The sequence below is a fragment of the Carettochelys insculpta genome, chromosome 2, assembly GCF_033958435.1.
Source record: "Carettochelys insculpta isolate YL-2023 chromosome 2, ASM3395843v1, whole genome shotgun sequence".
Classification (NCBI taxonomy): domain Eukaryota; kingdom Metazoa; phylum Chordata; order Testudines; family Carettochelyidae; genus Carettochelys; species Carettochelys insculpta.
In genome coordinates this window covers 230,932,701-230,958,684 of record NC_134138.1, presented here as the reverse complement: position 1 = coordinate 230,958,684, position 25,984 = coordinate 230,932,701, and the positions used below count along the sequence as shown (strand labels likewise).

At 44.0% G+C, this 25,984-nt stretch overlaps 1 protein-coding gene across 1 annotated transcript in view; it reads left to right on the top strand.

The window, feature by feature from the left end:
- SDHAF3 (succinate dehydrogenase complex assembly factor 3) overlaps positions 1 to 6,267 on the top strand; it is a 61,041-nt gene extending 54,774 nt beyond the window's left edge. The window contains exon 2 of the mRNA XM_074986216.1: positions 5,192 to 6,267. Coding sequence (XP_074842317.1) covers positions 5,192 to 5,395 — 204 coding nt within the window. The 3' untranslated portion in view covers positions 5,396 to 6,267. The remainder of the gene's footprint in view (positions 1 to 5,191) is intronic.
- Positions 6,268 to 25,984: the final 19,717 nt, after the last annotated feature.

Here is a 25,984-nt window from a genome sequence, read left to right as displayed (position 1 = left end):
AGTCACTTGTCATTAATAGGACCCATGGAGAAGTAAATTAAGTGGGATGTGTGCCATTCCTCCAAATGTCAAAGATGGGGAAATTGTCCTTGTAATGCATAAGATAATTTACATCTCTGTTAAGCCCAGGTTAAATGTGTCAAACTTGCAAATGAATTCCAATTCAGATGTCTCCCTTTGTAATCTTGTGGTAAATTCCTTTAGTAACAGGATGACGACTTTAAGGTCTATTATTGAATATTGTGGAAGGTTAAAGTGTTTCCCTACAGGTTTATGTGTATCCCAGTTCCTAATCCTTGTCCTCATAAAACATAAACTAGTGTTCCACCAAACCAAAATCCTTTACCTTATACCATGTATGTAACCAGTTATTCATGTGCAGAATCTTCTGCATTCTGTCATCCTTTGTTCATGGGGCCAGGGAAGATTCAGAAAAGATTTCTTCCACAATCATCTTCAGCACATTTGAGTTACCTGAAATCAACTGCTGTCTGTGAGAAATCCTGCAACACAGCGTCATTAGTGTTGATATAAACTATCACCAAAGGATCTTTGCCCATAAGTCAATCTTGAAGTGACATCTCATGTTTTGGCTCAGGGAAGGCAGACAGTTGTCTACTTGTCTTGCAGGGTGTTCTTTTGAGTCTTCTGAATATTGAATCTCTAGGTAGGATTGTATGTCTTCCTTGAATGATTGGAAATCTTTTTTTTTGGGGGGGTAGATTGGATTTTCCTGCAGCTACCATCCACGTGTGTTCCTTGCATGTAATGGGTCTTGAGTGATTATCTTCCATAGTTTCTACATTGAACAAAAGTAGATGACTCTCTGTGCATTGGAATTCAAAGAAGATGTTTTTCCTTTCTGTATTTTGGAGACAGCAAGATTGTCACTTTCTTCCTTTGTGAGTTTTTAGAACTTTGCATATCATGCATTCCGTAGCCTTTTTACATTTTATTAATTGCATAGATGTTAATTATTCAAGGAGAAGACTGTATGAATCTCATTATAATTTAACTAACACATTCATTTTACCTCTAGTGATTACTTGCTCTAAATACTGTCTTGCCCTTTTTTGTACAAAAGGCTTAAAGAAGTTTGCTCTTTTTATTAACAAAATAAAAGGGATTTTCTAAGGATCTTTAGATGTAGGACTCAGATTTCATTTAGATTTGTTTTTCAAATGACACTTGTGTCTAAGACATTTTATTAAGGCATTTTTGGAAAATCCACCCAATCAGTGTAAAAAAAGTGTTTGTTGGTATCTCTTATTTCACTTGTTAGTGATTTAAATGTATTTTTGCTGGGGAAGCAATTCTTAGTTCCTCCTAGTATGTAGCAAAACAAAAAAGTTGCTACCTGACTGCAATGTGCGTACACATTTGCTTCACAGAATGGTAACATATAGCATTAACTGGGGTCCAGATTTAGTATAGTTTTTGTAATTAGTGTTTTTCCACTGCTGTAAATTTATTTACAGTATAAATTCTCAGGGAAGAGACCTTAAGCCTGCCCCCTGCCCCTTCTTGTGCTCTTTATACTGATAGAGTGATGCACAAAGGAAAGAAAGTTTCTTTAGTAGCCGTTTGTTAGTTCACATTGCATAAGAGAATACCCAAGTGGTGCTACAGTTTGAGTCAGTAAGGAGTCATTAAAGACAATACTAGTTAAAACAGTCCTAAGGCTGTTCTAACATGCAGAGGGGCCAAACTAGCCCCATTTGATCTTGACACCACTCTATGCTGGACAGGAAGAGTGAGAGACACCCCTGTGACTTTGATGTCTATGCGACATTAGTAACTATTCTCAGAAAGATGTTCTATCTCTAGAACATTTTAATAAATGAAAACTAAGACATACTGCAGAGACTTCATTCTCAACGCTCTTGTTACCTGTACGCAAAGGATTGTATTAATCTCCTGGGGACATAGAGGAGATGCATATTTGCTTGGTGATTAGGTTGTTTTTCCACTGTGGCTTTTATCTTACTCTTGTGGTTTTTAAAAACTTGCATGTCGAAACATGTGTACAATGGAAAAAAGTGCCATTTGGTATTGTAAGCAGAACCTAAAGTGTACAGTTCTCCGAGCAAGGAAATTATATAATACATTTTACTAATGTTTGTAAATTATGTAAAGATAGGTATGGATTTCAGACACCAGCAACACTGTATTAAGAAATTATATAAATCAAATGTGGGTTGTTTCTGAAATGGCACCACAGGCAAAATCAGATCCACTATATTTGTTCTTTTCAACCTGTGGCTCTTTCAGGTTTCAGTTGTGGCTCCGGGAGCTGCTGCTGCTGCTAACTCTTCCTGCCCTGCCTTGCTGAAATAATGGAACTAAATTTAATTGTTTAATGGCCAGCAGGGTGGCAGGCATCCGTGCAGTGCTGGCTCCCAGCACAATCTTGCAGTTCCCATTGACTGGTTTGTGGCCAAAGAGAGCTTCCTAGGCTGTGCTTGTGGTGCAGGTGGTGTGCAGAGTAGCCTAACCCCAGGGCTGGGTGGGTGCAGAGGATACATGCTCCCCCTGACAGCTGGCCTCTCTGAACAGTGTGTGGGGCGGGAAAGGCTGGGAGCTTGCCTGAGGGTCCCACTGGGCTGCTGGCTGGGAGCCACCTAGGTAAGTGCCTCCTGGCCAGAGCCTGCCTCTGGCACCCCAGCCCACGTGCACAGCCCATGCAGCACTCATCTGGAAACCAGCCAGAGCTGTGTGATTGTGCTGGGGACAGGAGCAGCATGTGTAGTCCCACCACCGCTGCCAGCATGTGGCATGCAGAGGACACATGGCCGCTGAGGTCAGCTGCTTTGAACAGCATATGGGGTGCAGTAGGCAGGTTGATTGCTCAAGGCTTGGCACGCTGGATCTGGCCTGTAGGCTATATTTTGCCCACCATTGGTCTAGGTGATGCTTGATCCTGCTCTCAGCTTCCTGCAATGGGGTTTCCTTGTCCATGCAGCTTTAAGAGCTGCTGCACACACAACTCATAGAGCTTCGCTGGGGCTGGGCAGCACGTCTCCGCCTAACAGCTGATTGCTGCCATGGCGGGCCCCGCTCTTTCGAAAAAGCGGGACGCAGAGTGTCTACATGTCCTTTTTTGAAAAAACATCAAAAGAGCAACCTCGTCCTATTTTCTGTTTGGAAGAGCGGTTTTGAGCACTACGGCATCTAGCATTGATTTCATCTTCGAAAGAGTGTGCGGCATGTGTAGATGCATCACATGCTACTTTGAAGTGGGGCCTGCTCTTTTAAAAGAACAGGCTAGTGTAGACGCAGCTTCTACGATCATGATGGTCCTTTCTGACCTTAAATTCTATGAGAACAATTCCACCCTAACAGTGCCTTTCACAACCACATCACACAGTCATTGGAAATTCATAATCAGGTATTTCCTTTTGTTAGTTATCTGATTGCTTTCCAAATGCCATGGGATTCTCTTTTTGAGAAATTGCTATGTTTGTAAGTTTTCTGTTTCATGGTCTGTGACGCATACAGAATTTATTATAATTCGTATGAGACCTGATTTGAAATTCATTGAAGTCGGTGGAAAAAACTCCCATCAGATGGTTGGCAGGAAAATAAGTCAACATCACCATGAGACCAATTGGATTGTTTAATGCATTTTAAAGTTATTTGCATATGTGCTTTGAGCTCTGGAGAGGTACATTAAAATACAGTTTAGATAAGCCACCACCCGGAGGGGAAGAGACAGCCCCAATTCAAAAAAATGTTCCTGTTCAGGAAAACACTTGAAGCATCTGCTTAACTTCTAAAATATAGACTTGTAGGACTGGAAGGGATCTTGAGAAATCATCTAGTTCATTCCCCTGCACTCATGGCAGATCTAAGTGTTATCTGGGCCATTCATGACAGGTGTCTGTCTAAATATCCCACATTGAAGATTCTGCAACCTTCATAGGCAATTTATTCCAGTGCTTAACTACCCTGACAGGAAGTTTTTCCTAATGTCTAACTTAAACCTTTCGTGCTGCGATTTAAGCCCAGAAGTGATCTCTGCAGGATCCCACTTGTTATGCCCTTCCAATATGAACTTGAATCATTCCTGACTGCTCTCTGGGAATATTTTTCCAACCAATTTTGCACCCATTTTGTTGCAGTTCCATCTAGGTTACATTTCTCTAGTTTGTTTCTCAAAAGGTTATGTGAGACAGTAGCAAACAGTCTATGAAAGTCAAGATACACCACATCTACCACTCCACCCCTACCCACAAGACTTGTCTTGTCAAAGAGAGCTGTCAGGTTGATTTGGTGTGACTTGTTCTTGACAAATCCATGGTGAATATTATTTATCACCTTATTGTTTTTTAGATGTTTGCAAATTGATCTCTTAATTATTTGTTTCATTATCTTTCCAGGTACAGAAGTTAAGCTGACTGGTCTCTAATTCCTTGGGTTGTCCTTATTTCTCTCTTTATAAACAGGCACTATGTTTGCCCCTTTCCAGTATTCTGGAGTCTCTCCGTATTCCATGACTTTTCAAAGATATCTCTTAGGTCAGTAGGCCTCGTGCCTGAGCTTTACCTCTTTTCTAAATTGGGTTTAGTGAGAGAATTTTCCAAACTAGGTAGGTTTTATGGATCAAATCTGGTTTTACCCAGGAAGCACAAGAACAACCAATAGTTAGCTCAGGCTTTTGAGCACAGAATATTGTCAACATGCTATTAAGCAATCAAAAAGCAATGTTATAGATTAGCTATTGAATTTTTTAGTAATTTTCAGGGCTAGCCCTGTGAGTGTATTGCAGTGTGTATTTGCAGAGAAGTGGTACTAGTCCAATCACACCAATCTGCAAGATGAATTTTGTTAATACTTTGCATGATAAAGTCTTGAAAAACATAGGATCTATAATCAAGTGTACTATTGGGCAATGGAGATGCATGACTTGCTAAAACACAAATAAATTAACCTAGCATTAGGAACTGATGCTGATTATACCTCAACTTAAAAAATTAAAGCTACCAAAATGTATTGAAATGTTGATACATAGCTGATAGGTTTTCATTTCTGATTGGAGATGCCCATTTTGTTTTGTGATTGATGCAGAGTAAGATCAATGGCAAAAGTACTATACATATTAGCTTTGCACATAGCAAAGTCAATATGGTCACAACAAATCTAGCTTTTGTCATTGACCTTTCTTTTTTTTTTTTCCCCCTTTCTGTACTAGATCTATGCAGATATGTTGTGGCAGCAAGCTACTAGAGACAGACGAAACTCAAGAAGAAGGCCTTGTTTTGGAGCCCACCTCTCAGAGGAGAAACTTAATGATTTCCGTAATGAGCAGATTGGACAGCTGAAGGAATTGATGCAAGAAGCCACTAAACCTAATAAGCAATTTAATATATCTGATGACTCTGAATACAAGAATTAGATTTTTTTAAAATGCACTTGAATGCATTCTAGTGCTTCCTTTTTCAATTTGAATAGAATGTTACGGTGAAGAATAATGATAATCTGGTGTATTAACCTGATAAAAGTTTTCTTATGCAGCTATGAATGTTAGAATTACTGTCTGGGCCCATGATATGTAAATGATAACATTTTCACTTTTGTGGAACTTAGAAAATATGCTGTATTTTAAGAATGATACAGGTTGGCATCCCTCATCTGGCCACATCCCTGGTCAGGCATGGTTGGTGCTCCCGGTGAGTGCTCCGAGGCTGGAGCACGCCTGGTGAAAAACCAGGGACAAGATCCCCACTTTGTGCCCTTCTTCAGTGCTTCAGTAGCCCCACGCTTAGTTACTACTCCTTTACCTTCGCAGAGCTTCCGGAGCACTGTGAACAACTGACTTACAGCGTTCAAGTTAGAGTGTGAGGCAGAGAAGCAGAGATGGAGAGCCCTTGTGGGAAGAGGCAGGGCAGCTGCAGAGCTCCACAGTCACGAGTGGCACCCAGTGGCTGGGACCCTGGGCAGCCGCAGAGGGGCCGGCATTTACCTCCACTGGTTCAGAATCATTTAAGATCCCAAGGGTGCCAGACGGGGGAGGTTTAACCTGTATGAAAATTGTTGCATGGCTTCAAAATGGCAAGTTTTATGCAAGCATTGGATTTAAGCTCCTGGGAGATCTTGATTTCAAGCCAAGTCATTATTTGTGTATCATCCACTTCTTCCTCTAATAATGGAAAGTATGCAATCAACAGTCATTTTCTGATGGGGATTCAATGACTACAGTAGAAAGAATGAGTGTGCTTTTGAATTGGGTTCATTGTATTGCAACGAAGTAAACAGTGCTTTGAAGAATGTGTTGTTCTTTCATTTAAATGCTAGTTTTGTATGTTTATTGGAGAATTTTCCTTAAAGTATATTTTTATTCTAAAATTTACCATGTTTAAAATTACAAACTTTCTGAGCAAAATAATCTTTGTCTTTTTAGTTAGATCCCTATAATCTATCAAAGCAGGAGTCCCTTCCCTATCCCTGAAATCCTGCGATTTTACAGTTAAATTCTTATTGATTCATCAATAAAATAATTCTTTAATAGAAATAGAAACACAAAGATACTGTTATATAATTAAAATGCAAAGAATTTAAAAGATCATTATAATCTCATATTTTGCTTCTATGCAGAAACAAATTTTGTTATATCTAATGACAGGAATGACTCTCCTTACATAATAGTAGTAGTAGGCATCCTTCGATCCCGAGGGATCATGGGTTTGTGCCCCAGTTGGACTGATTCGAGCAGCGTCTTCTGTGGCTATGCAATCCAATCTGGGAGTGGCAGTCCTTTCCACACTGTGAGCAGCAGTAGGCAGATGTCGCTCTGGTATCACGGGCATGGATCTTCCTGAGGGCTCTCCGGTCTTCTGCTTCCTTCACCAAGGTAGTTTCAGACATAACAAGAGCTTCCTTCATTCCCTGTTTCCAGGCATGCCTGTCTGAGGTGAGCGAATGCCAGGTGTTCACACTGATAGAGGGAGCGCTGAGGTCACGCTTGCACGTGTCCTTGTAGCACAATTTAGGTCGCCCTTTCAGCCTCCTTCCAGATTCCAGTTACAGAGTATTTTATAAATAATATCAAAAACAGATTAGACAAGCTTCAATGGAAACAGCAGTGCTTTTTGCAAGAATGTGTGTACCTATTGTAATGCTCAGATCGTTGTGATGTACGGAGTTCTGTTTAAAGGGATGCCTCTCGCATTGAACCCTCCCAGCTCTTCAAAATCCACAGCAGCCTATTTACTCAAAGGCAATACTCTGGAGTATTTTAAAACTATATTTATAATTATTGCTTGAGTTCTACTTGTGAATCTTCCACTGCTACCTGTTGAGTATTCAACACAGCAGCTTTGACAAGGAATTGCATTTACAGATATCTCAATCTGTAGCAACATACTGTGTTTGGCTGAGGGTAGATCTACACTAGAGTAGACAGTCCATTTCTGACACGCAATTCTAGCTATGCCATTAGTGTTGCTAGAATCAACGTATCAGAATCTACTTTCTTACTTCTTGTAGTCCAGGGCTCTTCAGGTTCACGCCAACATCCCTTACTCCAGGCAGTAGCGCGGAGTACAGGAGTCGACGCCTGAGTCCAGAAAGATCGATTTTGCTGTGTCTTAACACGTGTGGCAAAATTGAACTCCAGAAGTTCAACCGCAGAGTATTCAATCATCTGGTAAGTATAGATTTTTCCTAAGTTACTGTTCTGGGAGCTAATCTCGAGAGGTTTGTGTAGTATCCTGTATCTTCCAGCTCCTGAAGCCCTCAAACAGGAGTTGGATGCTGTTTATCACTACTCAACTAAAGTCACAACTATGTTGGACCCGTCATGTCAGCCGCATGGATGCCAACAGAATCCTTCACCAGCTTCTGTATGGTGAACTCTCCCAGGGCATCCGGCATATAGGTCGTCCACAGAAACGCTACAAAGATACCATCAAAGCCAATCTGCAGTACAGCAGTATCAAACCTAGGGACCTTGAGGACGCCACCAGTGACAGAACACAGTGGCGTGCAACAGTCAGAAATACCTGCATTGCCTTTGAGGAAGACCACTGCTTGCGTCTACAAGAGGCACGCGAATGACGTCACAGAGCATCAGAAATGCACAACCCACAGACTGCAAACTTCCATGCACCAACTGCAGCAAAATGTGCACCTCTAGAATTGGCTTATACAGTCACCAGAGGGCACGCCATGAGATCAATAACAGATGATCTGCACAGATTTGTCATCAGCGAATTGATGGACTACCATTATCACCACTCAAGTTTCAATCCCTAGATTCTGGACAAGGGATGCTTTTGATTGTTATGTAGAAAGTCCTGGCAACATGTCTGCTGCCCCTGGTTTTTCTTTTGTTTTACACTGTAGTACCACCCAGAGCCCCAACTGTTCTCAGTACTCCATTACATGAGGTATGTAAACATATAGGAAGACATGGCGCATTCAGCCATAGCTCAAAAGTCTTTACAAAATCTAATCAAACTCTAGTTCTTATAGTTCCTAAATGTATCAAATTGAAGTTGGATTTACACTAAATTTGGTAAGTTTCTTTACTAAGTCTACTTGAGGTTTTAATGTGGAACAATGTGTGTTTTCACAGGAAAGCTTTTTTTTAAATAACTTCACTTTTAAACCCTTTAATTCTTATACTTTCCAGGCATGTCAGCACCTGACTCTAGAATATTTGAATGTGAAAAGCTTATTATAAGTTAAATGCTGCTTCCTTTGTCAGAACATAAAATGAAACCAGTCTGACTCTTAAAATAGCTAGTTGTGTGTCTTTAGTCATATAAAATATTTGGTAGCACAGTTATGGTCACACATATCTAGTGTACAAATTGTGTAATAATTGGAATGATTTTGCATGTAAATATTTATATTTAAAGGGACAATGGACCTGAAACATAAGGTAAATTGGGGAGAAGGTTCATTTGCACCTAACCCCACCCAAACACACCATCTCACTTGAATAAATTCAAGAACTCAGAAATTTAATTTTGTCTCTGAAGGAAAATTTTTTCAGTTGTTTTTAGTTTCAACTTGTAAGTAAAACTTTTGTTACCTACACATGTCACAAGAATCCAGTATTAATGGAAATCTCAACATACTATAACCTTTATTAGACTATTGGTCATAATCAACAAGTTTTGCTCCAATCCTGCTAACAGTTCAGGTGTTGAACTTCCCATTCATGAATGGTTCTACTGAGTCCTTACCAAATCAAACAGCTGTGCATCCAACAACAACAGTGAGGCGGTGAAATGCTTTAGTTTATAATGCAATGAATAAAAACAAAGGACATTAGGCATCTGCTAAAGCCAGCCAGAATGGAAGGAGCATGGGGAAGCGGGTTCCTTAAACAACTATGGCTACATCTACACTAGCACACTACATCAAAGTAGCCTATTTCGACGTAAGAACATCGAAATAGGCTACTTCGACGCGTATCATCTACATGTCCTCCAGGGCTGGTGCCATTGATGTTCAACATCGAAGTAGCGACGGAGAACGTCTGAAGGAGCCGCCCTGGAAGGAAATGTGGAGTGTCCACACACACAAGTGCTCCCTGTCGAAATAGGGGGCCAGCAAAGCCCCAAGCCACTCCCTTAAAAGGCCCCTCCCAGACACACTCGCCCTGCACAGAACAAGATCCACAGAGCCAACAACCGGTTGCAGATCCTGTGCACGCAGCATGGACCCCCCAGCTTCAGCAGCAGCAGCCAGAAGCCCTGGGCTAGGGGCTGCTGCACGCGGCAACCATAGAGCCCCTCGGGGTGGACAGAGCATCTCTCAACCCCTCAGCTGATGGCTGCCATGGAGGACCCCACTCTTTCGACATAGCGGGATGTGGATCGTCTACACACGCCCTACTTCGATGTTGAACATTGAAGTAGGGCACTATTCCCATCTTTGGATTGGAATATTGATTTCGACGTCTCGCCGCCTAACATCGATTTCAATGTCGAAATAGCGCACGGTGTGTGTAGGCGTGACGCGTACTATTTCAACGTTGTGCCAGCTACTTCGAAGTAGCTGGCTAGTGTAGACACACCCTATCAGATTACTTAGATGCACAGACTCTGCACTGATGGAGGATTTTAAACTACCTTCTGTTGAGTAAGAAATGTGGCCAAACATGCGGTTTTAAAAATGATATAGAAAGCAGGTATAGAGCTAAAATGTGAAGTCCCTGTGTATATGGGAATGTGGGGAGCCAGCTACCTCAGGCTACTAGAATTCAGCACAATAAGGACTGGACTCAAAACATGTAGTGCCTAGATATTAAATTAAGGGGTGTTTGGTGCCTGTGGGGGAAAAGGGTGCAGAGAGGGTCACACAGAGGGGCAGGAGGGCATGCGGGAGGCATCCCATTTAGCAATTACAGTTTTGGCAAGGACAAACAACCTATGATTAGATTTCGCACTGCAGATTTTGAGCGATTAAGGAACCTGGTGAGAAAGGTCTAACAGAGGAAGTATTGAAATCCACTAGTGTTGCAGGAGGTTGTGTAGTCCAAAAAGACCCATAAAGAGAGCACAAATTCCCCTTTCATTGAAGCAAAGATACAACAGACAGCAGAAAATATGGCTCCATGAGGAACTGATCAAAGATCTGAAGAAGTTTGTGGTATTAATGGCTAGAAATGGAAAAAAGGTTAAGAGGAATATTATCTGTAAATGCCTCTTCCCTATAGTTGGCCCATCACCTCAGTTTCCCTCATGGATCCCCACTAAATCCATATCAGCTGATCCTTTAGTCTATTAACAAGACATAATGCAGATAGGCCATAACTAAAGTCCCAAAACATAACCCAGGGCTTGGGGATGCAATGAGGGGTTCCATTTTTGTTGTACGCAAGCTAACAGTAAGAGATCTGCAAAGAAGGGCTCAGAAAACTGGATGAGATGTGGGATTGGATGAAGGCTGAAGATCAAGGGTGGCGCGTTCACAGGGTGAAGTAACCTTTTCAGTATGGGGGCACAGTTGTACATGGGACGAACCAGCTCATTTCCCTGGGTAGAAATAAGCAGTCCTTTTACAAGAGGTCTGGTTAGTAGGAACTGGGCCTGCTGGAAGATAGGAGGGCTGATGACGAGATCAGAGCAGAACTGACTAGCTAGAGATCTGGGAGTCAAGAAGAGAGGATCTGTAGGCATCAGGTCCCTATAAAGAGTGGGAGGAAGCTAGGAAGGCTGGTAAGAGAGTGTAGGCAGGAGAAACAGAGCAGATGGAGGATATGTGGAGCAGGCAGCACAGCTCCTTAGAGTCCCAGGGCTAGGAATCCACAGAAGTTAGCAGATGTCAGTCCCCTTGTACTGCCATATACCAAGGTGAAGCAAGGTCCCCTTGTAATAAGGGGAGAAGTGAGACACTGACAAGAGCCCAGGAGCGGTAGAATGGAGTTGAGGAGCAGGGCTGCATGTGTGGGTGAATAGCACAGGCTCTTGGGAAGGGAGGGCTGGGTCCGGACTAAGAATGGGTCTGAAGGCTCTTTTAAAAAGGTATGTGTTTATTTGCACCCTGGCAGGGATGGACCTGTGTGTTAGAGAGAGGGCCGTGTCACCTTAGTGACCTGGCCAAGCTGAGGTCTGAGAGAACAAATGTATATGAAGGGAAACTGAGGCAGCAACAAGACTGGAGCCAGACCAGGTAGGTGTCTGCTCATCCAGAAGGTGTATATGGAAAGGAGCATGTGTGTCTGTGTGGCAAAGACAGAGTTTTGTGTGACCCTCACAGGAAGTGGGATAAAGGAGGTATAACATCAATCAAACATGACAGTGGAGGAACGATTAGAAATGTATCAATTGAGAGAAAACTGCAACTATGCTTCTACTCTGGAGAGGGACAGGGACTTGAGAACTGTGTGTTGGAAGTGGGAGGGCTTGAATTAGGAAAATGTCAAGTTCTGTCCCATGGAAGCCAGAATTTGTGTTGGCTTTTGTCACTTTTATAATAATAGAACCAGTCACCTCTGTACGTTATCAATACCAAATCGCTGCATGGATTATTTTAATTTTATGTAGTCATGCCATGTCATTGTGCTGTTTGTGAATGGTAGCATAAGTCAGCTGGTTCTCGTTTACATTCATAATATTCAGTTTCATAAGCAATTTCTGCCTGCAGCGGTTACTTAAAACCTCTAAATATCTGCTGTAATACAATGTTTAGGCAGAATTTATGTAGCAAATGCCTTAAACTAGAGAAAATGTAACAGATAAAAGCATAATGGTTAGGTACAGTAATTTGGAGGAATTTAAACTGCTTTTATGGTATAATTGCAAAGTACAATAATACAAATCTAAGAACAGCTAAGACATTAGAATGTGAGTTCTTTACCTCTTGGATAAAATAATTCAGAGAATTTACATGAAAAAGAGTGACTTAACTTGCATATACTTATATTTATCTATTTTGAAAACAATTATTTACTTCAACCCTGTCTTATTTTTTACTTTGCATACAAATTTGTTTTCTAATCCTTACTCATGATTATTAAACCATATACAATAGAATTATGTATAAATCTGAGTAATTCCCTGGTTCTACAAAGAAACCCCCACTTCTGTAGAAGAGAGACAGCATTTAGCTGCATATATGCTGAGGCTGTCAGAGGAAGAATAACAGATCAAGGTTCTCATTTAATGAGTGCTGAAATGACAGATCTCTGAGAGCTTGACAAACTCTCCCACTCAATGTGCCCAAAATACAAATTTGGCAGGTAAGTGAAGACTAAATGTCTTAATACTGAAAAGTAACTGTAATACATGTTGTGGTCAGTGGGATGTTTTTGGACCTTTCTGGAGTAATATACTTTAAGGGCTGAGCTCTATTAAATATTTACTGTCTTTTCATGCAACAGTGTTGACTTCGAGCATGAACTGCTAAAAAGCTTTGTTATTGTGTACTTCATATTCAGGAGCTATTAAATATTGCAAAAAATAATGGGTAGAATACTAGGTCAAAACAGCGTCAATTAGAAATGGTCACTTGTTTTTCCATCTAAACTTTTTAAATTAAATATGGCGTTTTTGACTAAAAATTTTTGTAAATATTTTTCCTATACACTTCCTTGACTATTTTTTCAGTGTGACAATAAAAAATTGTTTGTGTCTTGGAGTAGTTTCTCAACCAGGGGTATGTCTTCCAGAGGGTACATCAACTCATCTAGATGTTTGACTGGTTTTACAACAGGCTATATAAAAAGCCTTAGTAAAGTCAGTACGATCTAAAAGTTTATTCAGACGGTGATTAGTCTCTACTGCTTCAAATGCCTTATGCTGAAAAGTAAGTACAGCATTTCTATTTCAATTCATTTATTTGATAACAAGATAGTAGAAAGTCAGCAAATTTTCAATAGTAGTCTGTAAAATTTTTGCATGTTTTTGTAAGTAATAAGTTTAAGTGAGGTGTAACTTGGGAGTATGCAAAACAAATCTGACTCCTGAAAAGGGTACCATAATCTGGAAAGGTTGAATGGTATTTGTTTCAAGACCTCAGATTACTTTAGGACCATGTTTCTCAACTGGTAGTATGTGTACCCTTAGGGGTACATGAGAGAAGTCTGGGGGGACTTATCATTTTTATTTTGAAAAAGGGGTGGTTTTTAAAAAAAGGTCTTAGAGCATTTGTTCTCATGAATCCAACTGTAGACGTGTGCATCCCAGATGTGTGAAAATGGGAATGTTTAAGCCAGCAGTGCCCGCTGTGGTGATGTGCGAGCTCTGCATGCCTCAATACTCCCTCCCCTTTCCTGAGGACAAAAGGATGTAGCAGCTGCAACTGCCACTCAGTTTCTTCTTATTTGCCTGTGTCAGTGAGGCAGAGCTACGGCGTCCAGCTGCTTCCTTGCAGTGTTTGAGGGCTCTCCTCTCTTGCCTCTCAAAAGCAGCGTGCACCGAAGAGTACTATAACTGCAAGAATGTGGATGCTGCAGGCAGAGTCCTTTTCAAACAAGAACTTTTGCATTTGTACCACCATATCTGCGCAGGGACCTTGTCGCACAGCATTTGAATATGCGCTGCTGTTCATGTCCCTGTAAGTCTGAACTGAGTTAGTTTTAGGATAGTTAGTTCATTGGAGTTACTGTTTGTGTAGCTATAAGTAGAAGGGATTGGAAATTTGCTACTGTGTAACAGGGAGGACTAGGCCCTGACACCCATTGCTGAAGGCCAGGTGGTCTGGCCACACCCAACCCCAGAAAAGGGCAGTAGAGAGGTCCTTCACTGTGCCTAGAGTGGCAATGTGGGAAGCACCCAATCAGGGGCCAGCAGGTCAGTATAAAAAGCACTGCAGAACCGGAGCAGTTCCTTGGTAGAGCTGGAGGAGAGCAGAGGGTGCTTCTGGACTGGCTGCTGGGGTTCCATCCAGAGAAGGCCCTGAGGTAAGGGTGAAGAATGTGCTAGAGCCATAAAGCAGCAGCCTAGGAAAGTAGAGGTGTAATGCAGTTGTTTAAAGTGACATGCAGATAGCTGCTGTCTAAAGTATTCTTGGGCTGGGACCCCAACTCTCACTAGCCAATGGAAAAAGAAGCCTGGACTTGGTACTGAACTATAGTGACCCAGAGGGGACAAAGATGTTGCCTCCAGGGAAAGAGGCTTGGGGCACTGCTCTAGTCCAGAGTGAGGACAAACAGAGAAAGACATTACAGAGGTCACTGAGAGGCCTGTGTTGAACTTGTACCCTGGAAGAGGTTTGCTTTATTTCACATACCGAATGTGTCTGACTCACCCAGAGGACTGAGTCACTGGAGAGCCGCCACAAACAGGGAGTGCAAGCACATGTACTTGGTAAGGGGGTGCCTGTGAGAGTGAGTGAGCCCATTACACAGTAATACTTAGTTTCATTGGAAAATACTGCTTAATCAGAAAATGACTAGTTTCCTAGTAGGTTGCTGGCAATCATGGGTTCTGAGATCCACTGTTCCAGGGTAGCCTGCCATGAGGAATGCCCCAGGTCAAAGACCCCAGGACTACCAGTCTCCCTGCTGTGGAGCGTGAAGCTTATTAGCTCTAATAGTCTTGGCCAGTCGCCCGAGCTGAGAATGAAGCACTCTGCATCAATCGATCTGATAGTCCTTCTTTGGCTAGGGCGGGAACAGTTTGGTGGACTGCCTCAGCAGGAAGAGCTCCATCACCCATGAATGGGAAGTAAAAATCTTGGTTCCCGGTTAAGTATTCCAGAATTGTGGAGCTGGGATTCCCTTGGTAGACCTATGTGTAGACCACTATTAACAAGAGGAGTTCCATATTTTGCTCCCAGGGAGGACTGAATCCATACCTAGTGGCTATATTTCCTATTCACCAGGAGAAAGAATGGCTATGTACCTCTCCCACCCTCCATTCTGGTGACTCCTAGCATTATTATGAAGGTTAGTGGAGACAAGGTTTAGGTAATAACAATAGCTCCAGCCTGGACACATCAATTTTGGTTCTAATTAATTTATCAGTCTGCCCACCTCTTCTACTTCAAACCTTCCAGACACCATTTCTCAGACCCATAGTCTGGTGCTTCATCCAGCTCGTGTTTCCATCGCTCAGAATGCAGAGTCCAGCTGCTTAAGCTTTGTTGACAGAAGCTGTTTGGCAGAGGTTCAAGAAGTCTGGATTCAGAGCAGAAATGCCTCTCTAGAACTGACACACAAAATCAAGTGGAAGAACTTCAACCCTTGGAGCCATCTATCTCAGTTTCCTTGGGCTAATTGTTTTTGTCTATGACACTCAGGACTGTCAATCAGTTCTGGAGAGCATTTGGTTGCAATCTGTGTATCATCTTGCCAGTGAAGAGTCGTTTTGTTTGTTTTCCACTCTGTTCTATCCAGATTTCAAAAGGATGACTTATTTCCATTAGTTAAGAGTCTTTCCTACCAGTGAGTTGAATGCAATGCTTCTGTCCTTACTGGTCTATCCTTTTAAATCTGTCTTCTTGTTTATTATACCCTCTCTCTAACAAATTTTTTTTAGTGGCTATCGTTTGAATTTGCAGAATGAGATACAGGCTTTGATTGCTGGCCCTCCATACGCTACAGTCCATAAGGACAGAGCTACTCTCAGGGTGCACCTGAAATTTTTCATGAGAAATTTTGGATTTCAATTTAAATTGTTACATATTTACCACTTGTGGGGTGTTTTTTTCCTGCTCCCAAGTCTTATGGTTCTCTGGTGGAGTCTCAGCTTCATAGACTTGATGTTCTTAGAGCCCTCCTCTTTTACCTCTGTAGACCAAAATATTGCTGAAATGTCCCTCAAACTTACGCTAAATGGTGAAAAATACAAGGGGTAGGCTGTTTCCACATTGCAGTTCTGGAAATGGGTTTCAGATTCTATTAAGGTCTCTAATGCATTGCACAGTGTATTCCAGGTGAGCTGACAGACTGGCTGGGCCCCTGGGCAAAGTGTGTTGGGGGGGCAGTTCTGTACTCCTGGAAGGGTTGGGGCCTCAATCAGGAAAGGCAACGTGGGCACAACCAGCCCTCATCACTGCCTGCACTGCACCATGTGTGCCTCTGATGGTGATTTAAAAGGTTCAGGGCTCCTCCCACCATTGCTGCTATAATAGCAGTGGTGGACGGGATTCCCAGGTCCCTTTGAATCTCTAGGCCCTGGGGCAATTGCCTCCTTTGCACCGCCCCCCCAGCCCTATCAGCAGGCCTGAACTACTCTGCCCATCTCAGGTTAAGACTTACTACTCAGACTCAAGCAATATCTGTACCTTGTTTTAAGTGAATCCCTGTTACTGAGAATTCTAGGGCAGCCATTCTGCGTTCTGCTCAGACATTTACTAGTCACTTCTTCATTCTAGATCCGGTGCCCTATTTGGCAAGGATATCTTACAACTGCTTAGACGGGGCTCCTGTCTCTCATGTGCTTGAGATGTAACTGTTGGTCAGTGACCTACATGGGGACCCGTGAGGAAATATTTTCCAAGAAGAGAAACAGCTTATCTACCTTGATGTAACTGGAGAGATCCCCTTTCCTCCTGGATAAGTGGGGAAGGAGTGCCTTTACCTCAGGATTTCTCTGCGAATGAAGGAACTGAGTGCCAGGTTGGGGGTTAAGGACATTTATGCTGCCCCAATGGATACTAGTGCTTAAAAGATTCCAATTTTGTGTGTATGGGTTACACACATCTATAGTGAGAACTGAGGGGACAAATAAATGCATCTTGAGGGACGGTAGGGCAAGTAAGCACTCTTTCATTGAGTTAAAAGTTCTGCAAAAAATTTCAAGCAAAACAGTTAGTGTCTTGATTTCTTTTCTACAGATAATATGCAACATATTTAACCAGCACTATTGTGAATTGCAGTAAATGCTTTGCTACCTGGCATCCATGGGATCGGGAGGTTGCTGGATAATCAAATATTGTAGATAATAGAGATAACTCACAGTAGGTGGGAGAGCAGAGGATTCTTCCGGCTACGCTCAGTTGGAGCATGGAGGGGCACTGGGCAATGCCGAGAGGGCTGGTCCCCCCCTCCTGGGGGCAGGGAGTTGCTCTCCCTCACTGTGTACAAATCCCAGCCCTGACGCCGCTTCTCCTGCAGGCTGCACTAAGAAGCAGCTCGGAGGGGTGCATGGCAGCGATGAGGGGGCTTTCCCGCATCCAGAGGTGTTGCTCTCATGCTGTGTACAAACCCCAATTCTGATGCCGTTTCTTCGTGCTCCCGCCCCATGTCCAGTGACCAGATCTGCCCAGCTGTCAGTCATGCCAGTTATTCCAGTGTGCTGGTTAATCAAATACTGGTTAAACGAGAGTTTACTGTACGAGAGCACTTTCAAATTGAAGTTCTACTATGTATGTGTAGCTTGGGTATTTTCATATACCATTTTTTTCTGGGTCAGAAAGTGAAAATATTTCTAAGATTACATGTATCCATCCAGAGAGAACCCAGGCCTGCTGATAGCATGGGTACAGAGTGAGGACAGCTGGTTTCAGCAGCATTACTGAGCACGCTCAGACGAGTCAAACAGCCGGTCTTGGAGGGGCACATGATCCAGCATCCCCCACCACATGTCTCTTCTGTATCCATTTACAATTGTTAAAAGAAAGTATTACGGGCTGGATCCAAAACGGCTGCAGTTGATGGAAAGATCCCATTGTCTTATGTGGGTTTTGGATCAGGATTTGGGTACTATTAGATTCGCTGTTTCAGTCCTCTGCCATTGGAATGGAATATGATTATTTTATACAGACAACAAAGGCACTGGGTTTTTCATCCTCAGTGGAACTTAATTTTTCAGTGGTTTTTTTTCCCCTCACCCACACTACAGTCACGTGAAAAGCTGTTTATAAAACCAAAGGCAGGTGTGCACTGTTGCAATATGCATGTGTGTGCTGAAATGGGTATTGGAGAACTATAATTCAGCTGCTAAGCAACTGAGAATTACAGTTTAATTTCCCAATTTTCAATATTACAAGTTGCTGGAGAGTGTCAGGCATTTCAACAAGCCCGTTGAAATGCAGAGGATGTGGAGGAGAGACCCACATTGGAGCTATTCTTTTCAGGAGAAGAATCTGAAATAGTGTCCCACGATGTGTCAGCCAAAGAGGTTTTTAGAACAAATTGGTAAATTCAACAGTAATAAGTCACTCAGACCAGATGGCATTCATCCAAGAGTTCTGCAGAACTGCTGACTGCAGTTATGTAACCTAGCACTGAAACGAGCTTCTGTACTAGATGACAGGAAGGTAGCCAATGTAACACAGATGTTTTTAACAAAGGCTCCAGAGGCAATCCTGGAGGTTACAAGCTGTGAAGTCTAACTTCAGTACTGAGCAAACTGACAGAAACCATATTAAAGAACACAAATGTCAGACACCTAGCTTAACATCATTTATAGGGGAAGAATAATTAAGGCTTTTGTAGAGGAAAGTCAAGCCTCACAAATGTGTTAGAACTCTTTCAAGTGGTCAGCAAATTTTTGGATGTTGATCCAGTTGATCAAGTGTAATTTGATTTTTAGGAAGTTTTAATAAGGTCCCGCACCAAAGGTACCTCTTAAGGAAACAAAGTAGAGTAAGCTCTGTCTTAACTGGCATTCTATTATCCAGAACTCTCAAATAACTGGCATTTTAACCATAAGTAAATTTTAGTTCAGCTTCCCATAAGTACAGTACTGTGAAAGTAAATACAAATAGTGTATAAGTTTACAATATGCAATACTGTTGTTGGTAAATAAAGTACTCTGCATAGATTTTTGTTTACTTCTTAATATCTAATCTTGTTTCTCTTTAGTGTTACTCATTGCTAGGTATACCTCTCTATTAGCTAGAATATATGACTATCTGGCACCCTCTCAGTTCTGAGGCTGCTGGATATGAAATAGTTTACTGTAGTCACAGAATAATAAGAAAGACCTTCTGATGGATCAGTAATTGGTTACAAGATAAGAAATGAAAGTAGGAATAAATGGTTAATTTTTACAATGGAGTGGTGAAAATAACTGAGTCCTTCAAAAATCTGTAGTGGGACCTGCACTATTCAATATGTCCATTAATCTGAAAAGGGGAGTGAACAATTAGGTGGCAAAACTTGCAGATTATACAGAATTATTCAAAATAAATTAAATCTAAAACTGACTTTGAAGCTTTACAAAAGGATTTCACAAAAATGCATGACTGGGCAACAAAGTGGCTGATTAATTCAATGCTGGTAACTTCAAAGAGGTACACATTAGAAAAAAAATCCTAAATACATAGATATACATTGATGGATTCTATATTTGCTGCTGCCACTCATCAAAGAGATTTGGGGGTTATCATGCATAATTCTCTGAGAATTTCAGCTCAATAAGGGTTTGTCTTATGCAGAAGATCAGCCTAATCAGGATCAGCGTTCAATCTTCTGGGGTTTGATTTTGTCAATATAGTAGGAACACGCGAAATTAAACTATCGGGGTTGACAGTTGACTCCGGTACTTCTCAGTATGTGAGGACTAAGGGAGATCAACAGAGAGTTTCTCCCATTGACCTCCCTTTTTGGGGATGGCCAGATAAGTTGATTGTAGATAAGTCAATTCTGGCTACATAATTGCCATAGCTAGAATTGCGTAGCCACATTCGACTTTGTGGTCTAGTGTAGACATGGTCTGAGTTGCAGTGGTCTAAAAGGCTAACAGTGCTAGGAACAAGATAGCTAATAGGATAAAAGATATCATAACCGGGGCCAATCAGAGCAGGGGGAACAGGAGGGCCATTTGGCTTTGGTCTCAAGCTCCAAGGGGAACTCCAGTTTAGACCGTTGATAATTTTTTGGCATTTGATAAGTTTTGAAACTTGTTTTATGCGCATCTCTCAATAATTAGTGCATTTGCACAGAAAAAGGCTGGAAAACATTAGTTAAGTAAAAAATAAATTATGCTTCACCTTTGTTTTGGTGCCTTATTTTGTTTTCATGTGTCATCCTATTTTATTTTTATTAAGACAAGGGGCATCGACAGCTGGAAGTGAACTGGGCCTCTCTGGCCCACTGACAGGGCCTGATCAGAATGCCCTTATATACATCCACATTGTGCTGACAGCTTGGGTGCTGTGTCTAGTTCTGGTCACCCCATCTCAAAAAGGATATAGGGTAATGAAAAAAATCAATAAAGACAGTCACGGATATGGAACAACTTCCATGTAGGGAGAGAGTAAAAGGATTAGGGCTGTTCATCTTAGAAAAGAGAAAAGCTTAAACAGATCTGAAAGAAGCGTACAGAATCATGAATGGTGTGGAAAAAGTGAACAGAGAAGTTTTATTTATTCTCTCTTTATACAAAAACCAGAAGTCACCCCATTAAATTAAGAGACAGAAGGTTTTAATGCAAAAAAGAGGACTTATTTTTTCACATGGTGCACAATTACTCTGTGGAACTCATTGGCCCAGGATGTTGTGATGACTAAAGGTATAACTGGGTTTGGAAAAGAACTAGATAAATTCATGGAGAAGGGATCTATCAATGGCTATCAGCCAAACTGGTCAGCTATGTAATCACATGCTCAGGACGATCCTAAAGAAGGATCTGTCCAGAAAATCCCCCTGTTCTGTACATTAGCCCTAAAGGTCTGCTCCTGCCCACTTTCAGAGGCACAATACTGGACTAAATGGGCCAATGGTTTGACCCAGTATGGCAGTTCTTATATGGGCTTCATTCCATACTACTTTAATTTACATATTAGTTGATAACTTACCACAGTTAATTTCCATTTTCTACAATTCTGAAAATGGCACTTGGTCTTAACCAGGAGTTCTTTTCATCACAAAAGGACCCTGTTCAACATTTTTCAGCTTGTTATGGGAATGCTGTGAAATACAGAAAAAAGCCCATGTTCTTATCTGTATCAGAGAGGTAGCCATGTTAGTCTGTATCTTGGAGAACAAGAAGTCCTGTGGTACCTTATATATTTATTAGTCTCATATATCTGTTAGTTATCCTTCAATATCTGTTAGTCTTTAAGGTGCCACAGGACTTCTTGTTGTTCATGTTCTTATCTGTAATTACTTTAATGTATGTTAGTTGGGAACCTGCATTTGAATTGCACAGATCCTGGTAAAGGTGAGCCTTCCCTTTCATATCTTTTGATGTGTTGACCTTAAAAAATGAGCCAAGATCTCCAAGTTCTGCTAAGAAACTTAGCTACTCTATTATCTGGCTTTCAACAGGTTAAGAGCCCTGTTGGGGAAAGAGCAAAAATTTAACTTGTTGCTAAGTGGTTTCTCTGAAAAATGTTTTAGCTCATAAAATGAAATGGACCAAATTCACCACATCTATAAACCAGTGGAGTTACACTGAAGGCCAGAGTTTACTTGATTTACTCTGAGGGAACTGAGACACACAATGCCCGCAGCCTGCGTAGGAAGAGTTTTTGCAGTGAGGGATGCTGGAACAGTTTTTGTAGTGGGGGATGTTGGGAGCCACTGAATCAACCTGTAAATCCTGTATATAGTAGAAACACCTTCAAGATGGGGTGGGGGCTGCTGCAGTACCCCTAGCTCCAGCACCTGTGTTTGGAGCAGAAGAATGTAATCACAATGTATCCCGTGCTGGGGTTCTGTCCAAATAAAAAGGATGGTGCTGATTGAGAAGGCGCTATGGCCAGGATGGATGATGCAATGATTCAGTAAAGCCCTCCAGCAACCTCTACCAGCAGGCCTCTTACGAAGCCCTGACTGCAAACTGATTTAGCTTCCCCCATGCCATATTCTCTTACTGAAGAAGCCATCCCGTGTGGTGAATCATCCTGGTTGCAGGAACAGGTTAGCTGCACCAAGGGCATCTCCACCACCTTCAGTGGCTCTTTGTTTAGGTATGGCCTGATGTGTTTAAAGGAATCTATCAAAACTTGGGGAAACATCTGGATTCCTTTTCTTTGTTTTAAGCCTTTTTATAGGTTTTATATGACGTATAATCACATCATGGAACAAAACATACAGGGCTACATACACAAGACCAAATAGCATATAAATAACACAGTTCAATGTTCATTTTTTGCAAAACTGGAAAGCAAGACAAAGAACCTGAACATTTAAAGGTCGTTCAGGGAAGTGATTATTAGAGCAGATAAATAAATGAGTAGAAATATAGTCTGATTACTGGCTCCCAGTGTCCCCTTTAATTTGTGCTACCTATGGATGGAATAAATTTTGCCATGTGCACTGAGGCCTGTGCAGATGTGCACCAACAATGCATGCATGGCTGTGGACACTTTGCTAATCAGCTGAGCAGCGCCTGAATCTCTCCTGGGCAGTCACCCGAGCACTCAGCTTAGAGGGAATGGTGCTGGGGACAAATATGTCCAAACTTGCAAAGGTGTGCAAGAGTTTCATGGGTGACCAGACATCTTTGGTGGTTTTCCCCATGCATTTCTGAGGCATTTTCCCCCCGTTAGTGCAGTAGCAGGGAGCTCGCTCAGCCACTCTGTGTATGAAAGACAAGTTGCTTACTTTCAATTTCTCAGAACGACTTATTTGACCACTAAAATAATTACTGGAATCCATTAATGATAAATATCTACTCCAGCTTATCCAGCACTTCAAATATATCCAAGCTTTGAGCAGGGAAAAGACTTAAATGAAAGGTTTTTGAGAGAGCGCGCCAACTGTGGTATTCCAGAATATATCAATATCCTACTTCTCAAAAGCTACGTCTACACTGGAATGCTACATCGAAATAGCTTATTTCGATGCAGCGAAATCGAAATAAGCTATTTTGATGAGTGGCATCTACACGTCCTCCAGGGCTGGTGCCGTCGACGTTCAACGTTGACACTGGACAGCACTACATCGAAATAGGTGCTGCAGTGGAGCGTCTACACACAAAAGCGGCCCAAATCGAACTAAGGGTGCCAGGAAAAGCTGCAGACAGGGTCACAGGGCAGACTCAACAGCAAGCCACTTCCTTAAAGGGCCCCCTCCCAGACACAGTTGCACTAAACAACACAAGATCCACAGAGCCGACAACTGGTTGCAGACCCTGTGCATGCAGCATGGATCCCCAGCTGCGGCAGCAGCAGCCAGAAGCCCTGGGCTAAGGGCTGCTGCACACGATGACCATAGAGCCCCGCAGGGGCTGGAGAGAGACCGTCTCTCAACCCCTCAGCTGATGGCCGCCACGGCGGACCCCGCTATTTCGATGGTGCGGGACGCAGATCGTCTACACGTGCCCTACTTTGACGTTCAACTTCGAAGTAGGGAGCTATTCCCATCCCCTCATGGGGTTAGCGACTTCGACGTCTCGCCACCTAACGTCGATTTCAACTTCGAAACAGCACCCAACACGTGTAGCCGTGATGGGCGCTATTTCGAAGTTGGCGCCGCTACTTCGAAGTAGTGTGCACGTGTAGACATGGCCAGGGTGGACTAGCACTTCCGAGGCAACAGCAAGACGCTCCCTTAAAGGGCCTCTCCCAGACACACACAGCCTGCACAGCACGCGGTCCGCAGAGCCACAAGCACGCACACCCCGTGGAAGCAGCATGGACCCCCAGCAGCAGGAGGAGCAGCAGCAGCAGCAGCAGCCAGAGGCCCACACACCCACCCCTGGAGCAGTGGCCGCCCTGCTCAGTGCCATGGAGGAGGCAGCTCAGCATCTTTTATTTAAGGAAGATGAGCTGTCCTGGTGGGATGAAGAAGCAGCCCCAGACCTTGCTGCCCTCCCAGCCTCCCCCGGCTGGACACGCCGCTGGCTATGGAGGGACCCCACTAGCATAGACTGGTGGGAGCAGCTCGTGCTCGGCGAGTGGGACAATGACCGCTGGCTCCGGAACTTCCGGATGAGCTGGCAGACATTCCTGGAGCTCTGCCAGTGGCTCACCCCTGCCTTACGGCACCAGGATACCCCCATGTGATGTGCCCTCACTGTTGAGAAATGGGTCGGCATTGCTGTCTGGAAGCTGGCCACTCCAGACAGCTACCGATCTGTAGGGCAGCAGTTCGGCGCGGGCAAGGCCACCATCGGGGCTGTCGTCATGGAGGTAAGAGGACCCAGGGGGAGGAGGGAGCCCGGGGGGGGAGCAGGTGCCCAGGGAGTAGAGGGAGCTCGGGGAAGAGGGGGAGCCCAGGTGGGAGTCCTGGGGGGAGGGGGAGCCTGGGGAGAGGGCCAGACACACCCTGCACACCCCTCACGGGTGCGCTCTCATGTCCTTCCCCTGCAGGCGGTCCACGCAATCAATGCTCTGCTCCTCCACAGGCTCATGTGGCTTGGGGACCCCGATGCCGCCATCACGGGGTTTGCCAGCCTGGGCTTCCCTAATTGCTCTGGGGCTCTAAATGGGACCCATATCCCCATCCATGCCCCGGAGCACAGTGGAGGATGCTTCCTGAATAGGAAGGGATACCATTCCATGGTCCTCCAGGTCTTGGTGGACAGCCGGGGCCACTTCTTGGACATTTATGTTGGCTGGCCTGGCAGCACCCATGACGCCTGTGTGTTCAGAAACTTGGGCCTGTGCCGCCAGCTGGAGCCGGAGACCTACATCCCCCAGCGGGAGATCCCTGTGGGGGACACCACCATGCCCCTCTGCCTCGTTGCAGAGGCAGTGTACACCCTCTGGCCCTGGCTCATGCGCCCCTACATGGGCCATATCGGTGCCACCCAGGAGCGGTTCAACACCTGCTTGAACCATGCGCACCAGGTGGTCAAGTGGACTTTCAGCCACCTCAAAGGCCGCTGGAGGTGTCTCCTCACCCGCCTGGATGCAGGGCTCACCAACATCCCCCAGGTTGTGGGTGCGTGCAGCGCACTCCACAACCTGGTGGAGAGCAAGGGAGAGGCATTCTTCCAGGGCTGGGCTGTGGAGGCTGGCAGGGCCAATGCCCAGCCACCCGCTGCCCCCAGTCGCCAGGTCGACCCTGAGGGGAGCCGGGTCCAGGAGGCCCTGCGGGCCCATTTTGAACAGGCTGTGGGGTGAATGCTGGCAGGGCCAGCTGCTGGTGAGCCACCCACCGCCCCACCACATCCCCCACAACACTACCTGCCCCCACGCCCACACCGCTGAGCACCAGAGAGCACACACCACCCACACGCTTCTTTTGTAAATAAACGAAAACCGTTTTTTTTAAACAAAACAATGAACTCAACATTAAGAAGGGGGGAACTATGTACATGGGGGGGCAGCTACTAAAGGGGGGGTGGAACAAATAAACTATTTACAACTATGGGGGGAATATGTACAAAGGGGGGGGGCCTGGGGGGGCAACATCCTTGGCCCTTCACCCCTATTGTCCAGTGCCTGGTGGGGGGGCGCGACCCACGTCTGGGCCGGAGGCCCCGTCGAGGCTGGGTGGGGGGCCAGAAGACCAGCAGATACGGCCGGGCTGGGTCCTGAGGCCCGTGGTCCCCCTCAGCAGCAGGGTCCAGGACAGCTGCTGGTGAAGGGTGGCTTGGAGGGATGGCGGGCGGAGCAGTGGAGGGGGGCAACTGCTCCGTGATCTGGTCAAAGGTCCACATGAAAGCCCCCCAAGCCTCCTGGCGCCAGGCCAGCGCTTGCTCCTGCAGGTGGAGCCGCCGCTCCTCCACATGCAAGTGGTCCT